Genomic DNA, 15,049 nt, shown 5'->3' on the forward strand with positions numbered 1-15,049 from the left:
ATTCCTTAAAAAAGGCTTTATGCTTATCCGAAAAAGAGGGCCTCGATTTTGTAGAGGTTCAGGTGAGGATACGGCTGGTCGTCCCTCTAAATTTTTGTGCACCAGACTATAATAATTGAAGGCAACATTTATGGCCAAGCCTTATCTTTATTTTCTTCCTTGCAGTCCCCTTTATATCAACTGACAGATTATAAAACAATTGTGTGTCCATCTTTCTTCGTAGTTTAAATTTTAAAACAGGAGGGACAAAATCCAAATCAGAAAACAACGAAGGAGGTACGAAAAAGTGTTTGTCATCACGACCACCGCTACCCCTACAGGAAATAGCACGAGACTGCTCTTGGAGAGATTCTTGAGCTTTGGGGCTTCAGCGGAGGCTCCGATTTTATAATCAAATTTTCTAACTCAAAAGTTCTGCAATCTTTATAGGCATGACCACAAGAATCCCGCAACAGGCGATACGCGGCAACTTTATCGTTTTTCTCGATGGGGTTCATGTGGAGAATACTCGAGCTCCCAACTTTCGGCTTAGGAGATATTCGTTCTCACAGTGAAAAAGGGCAGGGGTTCACTCACTTTTTAGCGTATGGTCCCATATTCACGGGCGTCAAATTCATGGGACTGGTCCCTCATCCTGAACATCTCATGATCATCCAAATTTCTAAAGTGAATCCAACCACGTGTTCTCTACAGAGCAACTTTTATTTTATTTGTTTTCGATTTGATAAAAGGCGTGCGGACCATATCTCAGGAATTCTTAATAATTAACCAACCAACCGAACGAGCAGTAAATAAAAGTGTTCATCTACCGTGGGTGACCGACAGCTTCAGTCCTTAAAAATAGATGTTGTTTCACCGGCTAGCGTTTGTTGATATCTAGGACGGGAACGAGACCGTGGGTCTTGTCTGCATAGGTTCACAGGACCCCATCGCCCGGCAGTTGGTGGGCTCATCGGACGGTGTGTTATTGTATGGAAAAGTCTTCGTCAGCTAATCAGTAGCATCGCAATCCCCTTTGAAGCCACTCTTTTGACTAAACATTGCGTGTCGCATCTTTCCATGGCACTCTTTCCGGGAAAACATAGATAAAACATTTTATCTCCACACATGGACGTTGATACTTTTGTCGTGAAATTTGTTTTCAATTTTTAAATTTGTGGAGAAATGGTTTTTTCGGGGACAATCCAAAATAAAAGGTTAAAGTGACTTTTATATAAAGGAAGTTGTGGACAGGACAGCCGAATCATTGCTCCACCCTAGAGACGCGAACAAGCCAACCCTCTGAAGAAGCCAATTTCGGCTCCTTTGAATGGAAATTTCATTTATTTCTGGAAGAAGATCCCATTCGATAGGAACTTCTCCTGAGCATGGATTAGGTTTTCCAACCAAATTCTAAGAATCAGAGAACACTCCACCTAATACAAAGGGGCACCTCATTGCTAAGAACCTAACGGTGGATGAGGACATTCTAACAAATTGCATATAGATGATCGATTTGATTCAATCCGAGCCATAAGACACCTTCAACTTAAACACCCATTTTCTTCTTCCCTACAATAAGGAAGATTGCTGTAGAAACCCCGACCATCAATGGAGGAGAGACTATAAGTCAATCGCTACGTTCCATTGGTATAACTCTTCCTCTGGAACCCGCAAAGTGAAGGTGAGTAAGCCAGATGGTTCTTCGTATCTGAATTCAGACTCTTGCGAATCGATTAGTACTCTCTGTGGTCGAACCGAAGAATATGCCCCAAATACTCCACAGCCACGGATTTTCAAGTGCACCAATCCGCTCAGAGTCTCGTACTCCAACCCCTTGATAGCGCCTCCCGAATTGAACATCTTGATGAGACCTATAGGGGCAAACAAGGCTCCGCCCGATAATTCCTTCACAGGGGCTACAGTGAAAACTTCGTATTCCCGGGATTTTAAGGTAACTGGCAATGATGTGTTCCGGGGGACATAAACTACCTCTCCTGCAATAGCCATCAAGACAGTCATCCTCAATTAACAGATAATCATACATGCACGAAATTTGCAAGATAGCCTAATCATATGGTATGAAACCCCATCACCTAACAAAGACTAATGCTTTTCTTTAACAGGTTTGTCAGAGGCATGTGACCAAGACACCATGGATGCAGATCATACCTCCAAGATGGGAATATAGGATGACGTTGCCTGTCCAATCAATGCCAGCAACTTTGGGCAGATAATCAACATCACTAGCTCTGATGACACCAGTAGTTGTGCCGGGCTGTTCGTCATGAATGAGATTCTTCTTTCCAATCTTACACCACCCGGCCCCTTGACAGTTGAATACTCCCACGACACCAGAAAAATCATTCATGTTCCATATCTTCAGAAGGCTGGAAAATGGTAAATGGGCAGCCCACTGAGTGTGTGACAGAAAACGGATATAAAAGTAGTTGGACATGTATGCTTGAAATGTTCAAAATTTCTTTTACCTTTTTCCATCTCTTGCAGGATCAGTGAACAAACAATCTCTGGTTGGTCTGCCAGGAAGCTTGGCCCTCAATATGGAACCATCAGGAAGTACAAGCTTTCTCAGTAGATTGAAGTCATGCTGACCAGGTTTATCACTGCATCAATAGATGAGAGGATAATTAATTTTTATACATTTAAACTTTTGAATCATTAACAGATCATGAAATGATAAGTAAAAAGTCTTACCTGACGTAAATAGCGCACCCACCGACTGCACGGGCTGCTCCATGATATTCCGCCATTGGGTGTAGGCTCTGCATTGCATAAAAATTTACAAATTATCATCAAGAGAGAAGTTGAAAGAAGAAACTATAAGCAAGAAACGTAAGCACGTCCTTAGGTTTGTGCAACATAATGAAACAGGACAAATATTAGGCACCTATAGCGTTTTTTAGCTTACATGAAACATATCCCAATCAGGCTGCATGAACTCCCCGAGGAAAATGGTATTGTAAGCAACTGATGCAATATGGATTGTGTGTGATGCTGGATCTCTTGGCCAGAAGTCATCAGAAGCCCTTATAACAGCTGCCCGCTTCGTGCTGAAATTTCAACCACAAAAAAGCCCCAAATTTTAGTGGAATCTCCAACGTAACATACAACACAAGAGGCACCTACTAAACCTAAATGAAAGTATCTTACAAAATGTCTAATAAAGGTAGTCAGATCAAAGTACCTGTACAAACCATCTGTGTTGTGACTCATACAAGATATGATTCCATTGTCGGGAAAATTCCTAGAGATAGATGCCTCCAATGCCTGATGATATTTCCTAGCAAGTTTCACTCTTCCACCATGGCCTGCCCCTAGAGTTTCCAGGATATTCTGAACATCGACTTTAACACCATCAATACCAGCAGAGGCAAGATAGGAGTGGAGTTCGTTGTAAAAGCTGAAAACTTTCTCAGGATTGACAAGGCCGAGGCCATTAGTAGTGATGCTCTTGAGGGCATCACAAGGCTCATTTGATTCAACTCCCGGAGATGAGACAGGGTATGCCATCTTGGACTCATAATGTTCCATTCCATCCACACCAGGCCTAACACCACCCCAATAACCTGTGATCGCGTGCCACACATATGCATACCTGAAATTTTAGTGACAAGTTTCAGGCATTACAATTTGGAGAAACCACTTAATTGAGCTGAGTTTCAGGCAGAATTCATATATCCAGGCGTATGCATACTTCAAGGAATGTTTTTCTTTGATCTCCGTGACAATGTGACGAAGGCCCAGGGCCGGATCGTCCACTCTGCTACCCTCTTGGCCATCTTTCTGGAACTTATGGTTCTCCTTGATATGAGTCAATCGGTTTGCAAAGCTGATGCAACAAAGACACAAGTGTTAACCAAACACATTTGCAACCAAAACCAACTAAGGAAAAATTTATTATGCCACTTACTTAGCAGTGTTGTCTGCTTTGGAGTCTTTGCTGGTGGGATCCATTCCAACGGATTGCCATCCATCATCAATTATGACAAACCTGGGAGGTACTCCACCTTTCTCGAAGCTGCAAGTTGATGTCAAAAACTTTCAGCTTGTATGAGAACCGGTACTATCAATATGATGGCGCTAGAGATTTCAAGGGAAATTTAACAACGGTTGTTTACTAAGTAACGTGGTGTAGTTAGATCATTATGGGTAATCAAACTGGCCAACCACCTTGCACTTGAGTCCCATTTGTTATAACCATTTAGAGTTTGTCACTATTTTAGCAAACCAATCTTAATGAAGTCTCAAGCATTATTCTTCTCAAGCAGTTTATTTTAAGAGTCTTTACCTCTCTAATCCTTGTTTCACACCCTCAGCTGTGACATCTGTATAGAAAGCATCCCAGGTACACCAGCCAAACCAATTCAGCATATCCGGCATCTGAGCCATGAAGGATGACATCAAAGATATGTTTACCATTTCAAAGCATTACATCATACATATGATAACCTTCTTGAGAATATATGAGTACCTTCTTTCTCTCGCGGTGAGAAAATGTCTGTAAATGTTTCTCAACTGTCCTGCACGCATTAAAGAATGTACTCTAAGGGTAGATTCAAATCTCAAGATCTAGCTTATCAGATCATTGAAGCTGTTTTTAATAAGAATTCATTGACAATTCCAGCAAATCTCATGACTCCATGGTAGTTCTAGGGTAATTCCAATTGCATGAAGCTGACATATCCCATAATAGCTAGATTGACAGAATCTTTTGTTGAGTGCGACAAGGCAAGATCTATACATGGGGAAATAGTCGCTTTGATTTGACAACAAAGTTGTAACTTTTGAGTACTCGTATCTCAAATATTATAGATCTAACTTCAGAGTACCTCATCTAGTAAGGATACAGACATCAATGAAGTAATCGAAAAACTTACTTGACAGCATTGGTGATGACCTCAAATGGGTCAGAACCAGCTGCCACAAAAACCAAGTGACTTCCCTCAAATCCAGTAACCGCGGGATCACCTGCATAATTCCACAGGTTAATCAATTCCAAACACATAATTAAATTATAATGTGAGAAAATCTGCGATTTATTCTTTCCTCTTACCGCTTTCTAAACAAATTTCCAGCTCGTTACGTTCATTTCCTTGCAAAACAGCTCTGAAATCGCCTTCGAGAATTGGTAAGAAAACAGTATAGAGTGCCGGCTGGTCAGAGGACCCATATTCGCCCCGGTTATCAAAGTGAGAGCCATCTCGCGCTTCCACGATCAGGAACTGAGTCTCAAAAGGTATGTCTTGACCACAGTTACCCATCCTCTGCGTCATCCACCACATCTTGAAGCGAAACACACACATAAAGCGCAGTCCCCTGAAATCAACAAGGCATTCAAACAAGAAATCGGTAAGCCGGCATTCATTATTAGAATAACGAAGGCGTATGAAATTCTAGCTCTAATCAAAGGTTAAAAAAGCCCAGGAACAGAGACTAAGGATGAACTTGAACGCATCAGACGATTAAGAATTTATAGCCATAGCAGTCTCCTGCAACTGGTCCTGTTAAAAGCAGTTTCTCTTGACCACATTGTTTTGCTTAGCAAGTTGGCACGTGAACGAAACTAACATCCATCAAAACCAAAGGTCCCAAACCAGGCAGGTTGATGAAGCTTAATTAGACGCTATCATGCTAGAATGCCTGCCTCTCTCGGTTCAGAATATCTTGAAGAAGAAAGACAACGAGCACCATTCGGCCGTGTCGCATCGTGCTATATGATCGTCACAGAGAGAGAGAGAGAGAGAGAGCTGGACAATAAGAACAAGCCATGATATCGAAAGGGAAACGAACATACTCGAGCTTGCCGACGGGGAAAACGCGGCGGCTCCCGATCTGATCAGACCTGACGCCGAGGAACGCGCCGCTGGCCAGCGCGTCGCCGGCGGCGTGCGTGACCTCGATGTTCGGGTGCACGTCCGTCAGCACGGAGCTCCCGAGCACCGTCAACTTGCCATCGCTCACGCTAATCCCAGCCCCGACCGTCATGTTGGCGCCTCAAAAAGAAAAACTCAACCCACGGACGGACCGTCTCTCGAGTCCCTCCTCCACCGACGGGAGCAATGCACCGACACCACGAACACGACGGCGGCGGCCACCAACAAGCACGACGGTCGTCCGAGGTAGAAGCGAGCGGTGATGAGCCGTGGCGAGGGACGCGAGGGGCGTTTTATACTCGGGGGGAAAGCCAGGAGCTCGCCCGGACGCGCGCGCTGTGTTGGCGACAGCGACGCAAAGCCCCTGCCCCCACCCTTTTTTTATGCCCGTTTTAGCTGATGAGGACTCAAGATTACTTGAAATTGCAGCGGCGAAGGGACCCCGTGAAACTCGAGGAATGACGGCCCTTTGCGCTGCCGCCTCGGTTTTCTGCACGAAAGAGGAAAATTATCTCTCTCTCTCTCTCCCCTGTTTTCTGAAAATGGCGGGAACCATCCCGATTCGTTGTACCCTATGCATTTTTTTAATAATTCAATTCGCCTTTTTCAACGTACATAGGACAGAAAAGAGAAAGAAAAAAGCCGCCTGCAACACCCTGGGACCGTCCCCGCAGCCGTGGGCCCCCCCCACGTACTAGTGCTGTCACATCAGATCACGGCGGTAAATTTACGCGTCGCCCCATTCAATTCGTATAATCATTGCAAATCGCTCCCGATTTTCCACCACGTCCGTGACTCCGTGGTGTCAGAGGCAAGGAAGACCGAAGACGTACGTGCTTCTAAGCTTTTCAACCCGATTTTGTTGAATATTACGCAAAAAGTCCGCGAGGTAGGAGAGGCCGGCTGGCGATTGCTGTCTGCGAAAATATCTCCGCCCCGTCAGCTGGAACCGACGTTGCTTCTTCCCCGGAGAAGCGTTTGCGGGGACGTCCCGACTCTCTCTCCGGTGATAATTTAATTTAACCCCCTGTTGGAGGATGTTTCGACGAAGCCAAAGATGTCCCACACGTGTTGTGTGCGACACGTGTCTTCTCCTGGACGGTCGAGACAAATAAGCAAATTTTTTAGAGAGAGAGAGGGAGAGGGAGAGAGGTCGTTTTGCTAATTTGAGAAATGCGCGGGTGCTGATTGGTTGGGGTAGGTACGAATTTGATTGGCAGCGATGGATCATGGATGGGATGGGACGGGACGCTCGCTCTCGGCGTGCAGGCGCTTTGATGAGCTGACGTGGAGCTCGGGACAACACGTGTCCGTGACGCGGAGTCGTTGGATGAGTTGCTTTTAAAAAGGGTGCACGCGGGTTATGCGCATGGGATCCCGTCTCTCCCGAAGGAGAATGCGTGTCGCCGAGTCAGCTGGTGGCCCGCGGACAGCTCAGATTCGACGGGGGGGTGGCGTCTCTCATTTGTTTTCTGTTCCTTGCCTGTTGAGTATTCAATGATTTAGAGATCCACTGATGAACTCCATCTCCGACCCCAGAAAAACTTATGAAATGCATCTATGGACACGAACAAATTCCAAGGCATGAATAGTTTCCCTAAGCTAATGTTTTAAGTAGTATCCACTATCCAGATACTGCCTCTGCGTATTTAATGAAAAAGAATTATAAAATGTGTTATATCTAGTTTATTTGCTCATTTTTCCTTATCATTTGCAACAAAAAAGAAATGTTTATCGAGTATAGTTAATTAAGAAACATTTAATTCTTAAGTTATTAATTATAAATGTAGAGAAAATAATTCATGACAATTGAAAATTGGCGGTTTGCTTTACTTGGTTATTTGGTAAGTAATGCCATGGCCTCTTAGCAAGATCCATTTATTGATAGAAGGATAAGGAAATATATAGCTTACAAACGTAATAGGCATTTGTTTGGCGTGACAACATCTCGAAGGAACATTAAAACTCATCACAATTTGTACCTTGACTGCAATTTATCCCTTACTAGATTAACACGACTGCATTACTCCATCATGAATAGCTATCGTGATGATTTTTACTGACGGGTACCTTTATAACTTGAATCTTGTTTTCCTTCTTTAGTTTAAATTAATTTCCCGTAATCGTTGTGACATCTAGTACTCCAATCCAATGACATGTTTCCCTCTTCATCATCAATTACGAACTTGACTTCAAGATGTGTAGTGAACAAATTCCCTTTGTTCTCCACACTCACTCCATTCTTTCAGCCTCCGCGCCAAGTGGCACAAGGTACAATTCCTAAGACTTCAAGACAAATTACCAACTCTCTCTGTCTTTTTGTCTCTTGAAAATACGGATCATTTAAATCCGAAAGATTTCATTCATCCCATGTGCGTATAAACCATACCCTTTGCACAAGTCGATCAAGACTACTCGTGGGTTCAACGTCTTTTTATGTTGTAATTGAAGGTTACTTGGAAGGCTAGTTTTGTCCTCCACGTGAGGGGGGAACGTGCTCAGTAATGTTTTCCAATTTCCAAAGGGACATGACAAACCAAACGAGGCCAACCCGCGTCCGCTTCCATCGATTCCCAATAAAGAATTGCTAAACAAGACACATGACTCCACAGGCTGTCTTTCGCTACATAAGTCACGAACCATAACATGATCTGTCTAGTCCCGCCTCTATAGCATCTGTTTTTTTCACACCGGCCCAAGGATTCCGACAAAAACCGCCAACAAGATAACCTATTTCTCTCCGATTCGTTTCATGACCCCTGGACAGAACTGCATACGATCCCTTGGAGTTAGGTCGCTTTTTTGTTTGCATGCAAAGTGCATGTGAAGTTGGATTTATTAGCACACCACTTTCGTATTTCAGTCCTCACAGTCTGGCGGTTAGGTAGCGTCCGGCACATCTTCCCGTGCGGTCTTGAGGATACACTGCATCGCGTCGACGCGATGCAATCGGGATTTTCCTCCTAAAGTGCTGTTACTGAAGTCCTGTTAACGACATTCGAGCCGATACTCCAAGATCGTCTTTTGGCGTCTTTTGGCGGTGATGCGATAGCAGCGTCTGCTTCGCCATGGTAAATGGACGTTGGAACCTTTTGGGCTTCGGTCCTTCCTTGTGGGCCTAATAAATGATTTTCATCATGAGTGATTTTATGGGCCTAAAACCTGATTGCCAAGCAAAATCCGACCCGCTTGAATCCTGATGGTTCAAACCTTAAACCGGTTTCTGCTTAGAAAATTTTACAATACAAGAGTTAGAGACAAAATCCGAATCAATTGGGTGGGCTTCTCGTAATCCAAGCTCAGCTAGCCTTTGCTGCTCAGATACCCTCGTCCTACAAAACAAGAACCAAAATAAAGAACAGGAAAGGAGAGAAATCGGGCAAGAGATGTATTGACGATTCTACATCTAAGTACGAAAACATTGCAATATTGGATGTGGTTTGCCTTGATATGGTTCATTATATATTCTATATAAGGGAATTGATTTACCAATAAACAATATGAAAAAAGTTGTAACCAAAATGCATCTGTTGAGCTACAATGCGGATTTCAACTTAGAAATTTGACTCAAATTTCACTCTCTAGTCGATATACTTGGAGTTAACAAATATAACTGTGTACTTTGTGTTGTAATCACTATTCGACATTAGTTGTTGTGGATTATTTTCTATTATATATGCATTTGTCCATTTGTTTCACAAAAAAATATTTTCCAATAATATATTTTCCTCTTTGTTCAGTGTTTGGGCTCCTGGTGCTCATGCTCGAATCCATCGAGGTTGGGCTTGGAATCCTGATGCCTATGCCTAGATCCTTAGCGCCTCAACCTAGATACATTAAGGTTGGGCCAGAGACCCTAATGCTTATACTCTACTCCCCATCTCCCAAGCCCAAGTCCATCGAAGATGGGCTCAAGACCCTAGTACTTGGACCTAGGTCCATTGATGCTGGGAGACCCCACTGGGCATCCCAGGTTGGTCCTCATGCTTGGGACCATTGTGTTGGGCTTAGATATGTCAACATTGGGCTCGGGTCATTAAGGTCAAGTCGAAGATCCTAGTGCCCATCCTCGAATCCCTAACACTGATGCTGGGGTCTTCAGTTTGCCTTAGTGGACTTGGGAAGCACTAAGGATCTACACCCGAGCACAAGGGTTTTGAGCTTAACCTCAATGGACTCAGGCCTAGCCTATGTGGACCTAGGAGTCGGGGAATCCAAGCCTAGGACCCTAGTATTTATGCCCCATTCCCCAACAACTCATAAGCAAGTCGCTAGTACCCAAAGAGTTTTTGTCTATTTAGGAAAATCAAATTAGAATTTCTTTACTAAATGACGGAAAATATATTCCTGGTTAATTTTCAAGTTTTGGCCGAAGATTGAAAAATGTTTAAAAATGACTTCATGAGAAAAAAATTCATGATACATCACATTTTCACGAAACAAACCAAAACATTGGATATTCACTACAGTCATGTACTCACCTCCACACGTGTTAATCATCTGATATAATCACGAAACATTTAAGAATCTCCTTTGAAGCTACTAAGAAATTACATACCAGCACCTCACACGCTTGCGAACGAGTAGCTGCGCATCGGCATGGTACCTTGATAAAATAAATCATCTTAATTTCTTTTAAAGAAAAGGTCAATCGGAACTATCAAGTTACTAGACATGATAGGGGAATAAAAAACAAATGATTGAAGACGCAAATGCAAAGGAGTTTCCACTTTTCCTCTCTTAATTTATTCAATCATGATCACACGCCATGATTGAGTACACACAACAACCTCCACGACGATCCTCGAGAAATTTTCTTATCTTCTGGGCGACATGTGCTCTCTAGAAAAAGCGAGTTGTCGTCCGGTGGAGCATGACTTTCATTTCATTATCAAACTTTAACCCAAGAAAGTAGCATGGACGGCAAAAGTAGGAAAAAGGTCAGTCCGCCGGGCCCCCCGCCCCTTTTCGGTTTTGCTCAGGATAAGCACCTGCTCCGCACATTGACAGCGTCAAGGCAACCACAGGATAAAAAGAAATCGTTTTCTTTTCCTTGTTATTAGGAAGATGCGTCGTGATAAACCAACAAGAACCAATGCCACGAAAACCCTTTTATATTCACATAACATGATGCATCACCAACTTTTAGCCGAAGCGGTTTTAATATATACATGCAAATTGTTCTGTTCCACACAGTATAAATTCACGAACATAGTGACTTTATGGTGGTGCGGCCCAGGAGGCTAAGAATTGACACCTTTTATGTATATTTATAAAAAGGGTCAAGAATAACGTCACTCTCACTTGTATTGTAATTAAATTTCCTAATTCTCATCCCGCAATTGAGTCTTAAATCTCAAATTGAAACTCTACGGACATATAGTCTGGACTCGAAACTAGTTCAAAAGAATATATCATCGCTAAAATGTCCAGGAGATTCATCGACTAAAATTAAAAGAATGAGTTAATTACGCAACGTATACGTCTAAAACTATCATCAAGATGTTATTCCTGAGACAAAGTTCGACCCATCAAGAATTCACCAGCGTTCTAGCGACTTTTGCGCAAGGAAAACCGACGAAACTCGACCTGCTGCGGTCCCCATACCCCATCGAGGAACGAGTCATGTTTTCGCACGACCCTTTGTTGGAGTGGGAGGAAGATAATGCCTTGGAGAAAAAGTTTACATAGCGATGAATTGATAGACGACCAACCAGATTGAAAGGTACTAACATCTGTGTGGTCGATGAGAAGTCTTCTAGAAGCTTTTCCGCTCCGCCAAACGCGAATGCACATGACAACACGCGTAGCTGTGCATAACCTCGTCTCACTTACTCGATCGAGCGGCAGCGAACTCTATTTTGCTGACCAGACGACCGGGACCAGGGCCTTCTAGAATTCCTCGCACGTGCCCCAACCAATCAGAACCACTCAAAACCCCTCGAACAGATGAATGGACTGATACTCTCGTAAATTCAAATCAAGGACAGGAAAAGAAGGACATGCGGGTCTAGGAAGGAGTCAAATGCGACTCGCTCTCGTGTTCCAGAAGAAAATGACAACTGCGTCTTTCCAATTTTCGAAGATAACAATGGGAGCTATTTGAAAGCTAAACACGAAAAGAAACTAATTTGATCTGGTCTTTGGTTTGCAGTTTGCAAGCGAGATATGAATTTCCACGAAAAGAACGCTGACAAAATCTGATCCCTCCAATCTACAAGCATGAGATTCTCGGGGGCCAAGAAAAAAAGCCATGCCCACGAGTCAGCGTAAATAAAGAAGAATAGTGTTCGCGATTAGAAGATTAGTTTGTAAAATGCCGTGGAATGTTTTCTTTTTTGGTAGGAATGCCGTGGAATGTTCATTCCCCATAAGTGCTGTTACATAATGTTCAAGATTTAAGCCTTTGGAATTATTGTCATTCAATAGCAACGTAAATTATAGTTGCCCTTTGATCCATATGCTAGGTTGGGTCGGACATTCAACATGACAAAAGAGCTCGATTTTACATGTTTCATGTCACAACTAATACAGTATTTTATATCTCATTTATTGTCCTCACATTTTGTGTCTGAGATAACTGTTTTGTTATTTTATACGTTTGATAATTATTACCAAAAAAATTTGATTTTCATATTTACTTGAAAAAGAGCATTGAGATACTTACGGATCACCTAAATATTAGATTTCAATGAGCATCGTCCCTCAAATTCTATAAGAGGGAGGCCTAATCCCCGGACCAAGGAACTCGATAGCCTAGTACAAAAATTTGAGGATCGCCTAATCACATAAAAGAAAAAAAATCAATTTTTTTTCCCGACACCATATTCGCCTTCTAGAAGGCAAGGGAGGGCCACGTCAGCAAACCCCCCTCCCCCTCAAAGCACGCTGGAGCTACGCAGGAAATTGCAAGAACCATTTATAAGAGGCTTGAACCGAACCGCATCCACTTCTTCATCCCTCTCAATCCTCAACTCCCATATTGTTGTCTTGTTGACTCTATAAAAACCCAAACCCACCCCCCCCTCCATTTTCACACCGCATTCTCCAGCGATCAAATTATCCTCCTCTCTCCCCGATGCTCGCCCTCGCCGTCGCCGCCGCCTCCGCCGCCCCCCCCCAGCCTCCCCCGCGGCGCTCTCTCTCCTCCCGGCTCCCCGCCAACCGCCGCCGCCCGCCCCCTCCCCGCCTGGAGCCCCGGCGGCGGCCGGCGTCGGCGGCGGCGGCGGCGGCGGCGGCGGCCAGCCTCTACGAGGTCCTGCGCGTCGAGCGGACCGCGTCGCCGACCGAGATCAAGGGCGCCTACCGCACGCTCGCCAAGCTCTACCACCCGGACGCCCTGAGCCCGGTCGAGGCCGGATCGGACGGCCGGGATTTCCTGGAGATCCACGACGCGTACGCGACGCTCTCCGACCCGTCGGCCAGGGCCCTCTACGACCTCTCCCTCGGGTCTCACCAGCAGGGGCGGCCCTCGAGCGGCGCCGCCTGGTGTTGCCCGACCCGGAGGTGGGAAACGGATCAGTGCTGGTAGTTAGGTTCCAGATTGCAACTCTTTTTTAGGTTTTTTTTTCCTCCGGAAGTCTTCTTGTCCACTTAGCCGGAGCTGATGATGAAAGCCGTGTAAAGCAGTACTTTGTAAATTCCACGCCCCAACTATTTTGGATTTGATATTTTGAAAAATCAAATATTCAGTTAATGCATTTTATTTTGCGAAAAAGTAATGATTAGAAAGTGACAGTATCTCCTAATTGATGTAACCAACTTAAACAAAGCATCCAATTAACTACGTAGACGAAAGGTTATATTGACTTTAGCTATTTTGCCGTCACTTTTCAATCCAAAATCCCGATCGTGCTACGAGATAATTTTTTTTTTTTTTTTGGGTTGAGATAAAATGGGAAATAAAGGGAAGAGAGAATAGTTAGCTTAAGAGAAAAAAAGGACAATATTATATTCTGATTAGTTGGAAATTGTTAAATAGCCTACTAAGTGTCTTCATCTGGCTTGAAATAAAAAAAGAAATTGTTCACAACTTGCAGCGAGGAACAACCCAATTCATTCATTTATTTTAGTATTTATCCATTTTTCCCATTCACGCTGGCATTATTTCCAGGAAAAGTACTACATTTATGTCATTTTAGTCAATCGAATCAATTTTGACCGGTCGACTTTGATGTAAACGCTGACTTGTCCAACGTTAAGGTGGCAATTCTTTAATTTTTTTTTTTAAATTTTTATTAATCTTTTTATTTTTCCATCTTCTTTCTCCTTAGATTCCAACAATGGCCAATAAGAGTCGTGGCCTCGCCCAAGGCCGAGGGCAAGGTGGCTTCACTTGGGGTCGCGACCCTCATCGAAGGCCAATGAGCCTCTCTGGAGACTCATCGGCTACTAGGGATCCAACAAGGAAGAAGAGCCAAAAGAAAAGAAAAGGAACGAAATTAATATAAAAATTCGAAAAGAATTTAATAAATTATTAAAAATTTGCCATGTCAACTCTGGCTAGCCACAATTAGCAAGATAGATTAAATCGGTACAAATATAAAAAGATTTAGGATTAAATTAATTTAAATGAGAGATTTATGACTGAATTGATACAAATATAATAAATTTAGAATTGTCTTGGTACTTTTCCCTATTATTTTTAATCTCTTTTTTTTTGTCACCCTACTCTATTCCTACTCTACACTCACTCTCAGACTTTTGTCCTACCTCTTGCAGGACGTGGGAGTCGAAACCTACTCCTGAAACTTATACGTCCCTACCCCATCCCCCCTGAGAAAGTAAGGATTTGAACCCCTCACCTCCCATTTTCATGTTGAAAGGGTGGCCACTGAGACGAATCCCAGTGGTTCATTATTGAATATAATAAACTTTCAAATTCATTGTCCACTTCTACGAATACGATAACAACTTAATATCTTTAATATAAAAGAAAATAAAAAATAGAGAAATCATTATAAACCATTAAAAATTAAAATAGGATATTTTTAAGCTGTTGCTTAACAAATCTCCTACTTTATGGAGTACAAATCATCAATTTTGAAATTTATATCCATAATCAAGTTCAAATCGACTAACCACTAGGCAATGCTTCCAACATGGAATGGGGGGTTGGAAGTTCGAATCCTCACTTTTTCAAGGGGGTTAGGGTGGAAACGATTTAATTTCATAAG

At 43.2% G+C, this 15,049-nt stretch overlaps 2 protein-coding genes across 2 annotated transcripts; one reads left to right on the plus strand and one right to left on the minus strand.

Annotated features, from left to right (window-relative positions):
• Positions 1-1,282: 1,282 nt before the first annotated feature.
• LOC104450392 (probable galactinol--sucrose galactosyltransferase 1) lies at positions 1,283-5,985 on the minus strand. Its single transcript, XM_010064921.3, has 13 exons — positions 5,795-5,985; positions 5,054-5,316; positions 4,878-4,968; positions 4,472-4,520; positions 4,289-4,380; positions 3,911-4,018; positions 3,695-3,829; positions 3,185-3,595; positions 2,909-3,050; positions 2,695-2,762; positions 2,469-2,603; positions 2,152-2,369; positions 1,283-1,976 (listed from the first exon to the last, which is right to left on the minus strand). Exons 1-13 carry the CDS (start codon positions 5,983-5,985, stop codon positions 1,603-1,605), a joined length of 2,277 nt encoding a protein of 758 aa, XP_010063223.2. The 3' UTR covers positions 1,283-1,602.
• A 6,723-nt stretch (positions 5,986-12,708) lies between these two features.
• LOC120294747 (chaperone protein dnaJ 11, chloroplastic-like) lies at positions 12,709-13,590 on the plus strand. Its single transcript, XM_039315225.1, has one exon. It carries the CDS (start codon positions 12,952-12,954, stop codon positions 13,402-13,404), a length of 453 nt encoding a protein of 150 aa, XP_039171159.1. The 5' UTR covers positions 12,709-12,951; the 3' UTR covers positions 13,405-13,590.
• The last annotated feature ends 1,459 nt before the right edge of the window (positions 13,591-15,049 follow it).

This window comes from Eucalyptus grandis, chromosome 6 (assembly GCF_016545825.1).
Source record: "Eucalyptus grandis isolate ANBG69807.140 chromosome 6, ASM1654582v1, whole genome shotgun sequence".
Lineage (NCBI taxonomy): Eukaryota > Viridiplantae > Streptophyta > Magnoliopsida > Myrtales > Myrtaceae > Eucalyptus > Eucalyptus grandis.

Bases quoted from the DNA above. Each gene is read 5' to 3' on its own strand.
- LOC104450392 (XM_010064921.3), bottom strand. From the start codon at position 5,985: ATGACGGTCGGGGCTGGGATTAGCGTGAGCGATGGCAAGTTGACGGTG. The intron at 5,317-5,794 runs GTATGTTCGTTT...TGTTGATTTCAG, and splicing joins TTCCCCGTCGGCAAGCTCGA to GGGACTGCGCTTTATGTGTG. The intron at 2,370-2,468 runs GTAAAAGAAATT...ACCATTTTCCAG, and splicing joins CCTGCAAGAGATGGAAAAAG to CCTTCTGAAGATATGGAACA.
- LOC120294747 (XM_039315225.1), top strand. From the start codon at position 12,952: ATGCTCGCCCTCGCCGTCGCCGCCGCCTCCGCCGCCCCCCCCCAGCCT.